This window comes from Tamandua tetradactyla, chromosome 8, assembly GCF_023851605.1.
Source record: "Tamandua tetradactyla isolate mTamTet1 chromosome 8, mTamTet1.pri, whole genome shotgun sequence".
Taxonomy (NCBI): Eukaryota; Metazoa; Chordata; class Mammalia; order Pilosa; family Myrmecophagidae; genus Tamandua; species Tamandua tetradactyla.
Genome location: NC_135334.1, coordinates 76,125,019 through 76,126,892, shown reverse-complemented (window position 1 = coordinate 76,126,892; position 1,874 = coordinate 76,125,019). Strand labels below are relative to the sequence as shown.

General features: G+C 37.5%; 1 protein-coding gene across 1 annotated transcript; it reads left to right on the top strand.

Moving 5' to 3' along the window:
* Positions 1-419: 419 nt before the first annotated feature.
* Positions 420-1,379, top strand: LOC143643514 (olfactory receptor 51F1-like). The gene has a single exon (XM_077112133.1). It carries the CDS (start codon positions 420-422, stop codon positions 1,377-1,379), a length of 960 nt encoding a protein of 319 aa, XP_076968248.1.
* Positions 1,380-1,874: the final 495 nt, after the last annotated feature.

Sequence of the window (1,874 nt, the reverse complement as noted above, 5' to 3'; positions counted from 1 at the left end):
AGACTCACATGGCCAATGCTGACTCATAGACTTCTTCAACTGGATTTCTCTTAGTCATTTCACACAAACATATTCAACAGTGAATAGCTTGATTTTTCTTAACTAAGTCTCTAGTCATAGGATCTGTGGTCTAATGAAGGAGCTTAAAATTCTGGCAATATAAAAAATAATCATCAAACGTTTTAAAATTATATGGATGTATTTTCCCTGAATTTAAGGTTGAAACTTCATGTGTGTTTGGTAAATATCCTTATTATGAACGGTAGATGTACATTAGAGTTTGATTTAGAGTTTTCTCAATGATAGAATGCTCCTCTAGGATCTTAGATGCCTCTCCTAAATGAAATAGAAGATATCTACGTATTTTTAATAATAAAGTAACTTATTATTTCTATAGGATGTGAGCATTGTGAGGACAAATGCTGGAGCCCCAGGACAACATGGAGATCTTAATCAACTTCACATCTAACTTTCCAACATTCTTGCTGACTGGCATTCCTGGCCTACAGTCTGTCCATGCCTGGATCTCCATTCCCTTCTGTTGTCTCTATGCCACTGCCATCTCAGGGAATGCCATGGTCCTGTTTGTCATCATTACCCAGCAGAGTCTCCATGAGCCCATGTACTATTTCCTCTCTCTGCTGTCAGCTACGGACCTGGGCTTGACTGTTTCTACAATGTCAACAACTTTAGGCATCTTCTGGTTTGATTCAAGTGAAATCAGTTTAGATACTTGCATTATCCAGATGTTTTTTCTTCATGGATTCACCTTCATGGAGTCTGGGGTGCTGGTGGCCATGGCCTTTGACCGATATGTGGCCATCTGTGATCCCCTGAGGTACACCACCATCCTCACTAATTCCAGAATCATTCAGATGTGTACCTTGGTGATGATACGTACTGTGCTATTAATAGTACCACTACTTTTGCTCCTTAAGCAGCTGTCTTTCTGTAGAGATCATGTTCTTTCCCACTCTTACTGTTACCATCCAGATGTACTTAAATTAGCATGTTCAGATACTCAGGCCAACAGCATCTGTGGATTAATTGATCTCATCCTGACCACAGGGATAGATACATCATGCATTGTCCTGTCTTACCTCCTGATTATTCGCTCTGTCCTCAATATCACCTCCCCTGAAGAGCGGCACAAGGTGTTTAGCACCTGTGTCTCCCACATTGGAGCAGTTGCTATTTTCTATATCCCTATGATGAGTCTGTCCTTGCTGCATCGCTATGGTCACTCAGCCCCCAAACTAGTCCATTCCACGATGGCTAACATATACCTGCTTCTGCCCCCTGTACTCAATCCCATAATCTACAGTGTAAAATCCAAACAGATCCGCAAAGCTGTACTCAATCTGCTTCTTACAAAGTAAACAGATGATTAAGCTTGAGACAAATCTGATGAGTGACTTTCACTATAAAAAAAAGCAGTCCTGATAGGTTTTTGCCTATTAGAATTTTTTTTCTCATTTTTTTCATTTATTCAACAAACATTTACTAAGCAACTATTATATATATATTATCTCATTAATGTAAGTATGATATGTTACCCCAAGGAATTAATAATCCAATAAGGGAAACAAGAAAATAATAATGAAATAACAAAATTAATGCTAATTAATAAATTAACATGTACTGACTACTTATTTTATGGTAGGCATTATACTAACTTCTTTTCAGTCATATTCAACTTAGTCTTCAAATAGCCCAATTACATATATAACATTATTTATTATGTTTTACAGATTAGGAATCTAGAAACATTTATGCTACCAAAGGTCACACACAGCTAACATGAGGAAGGTTTGAGATTTGAATCCAGGCTTTCTGAGTCTTACATGTTTTTCATCACTGTAGTAAATCCTCTA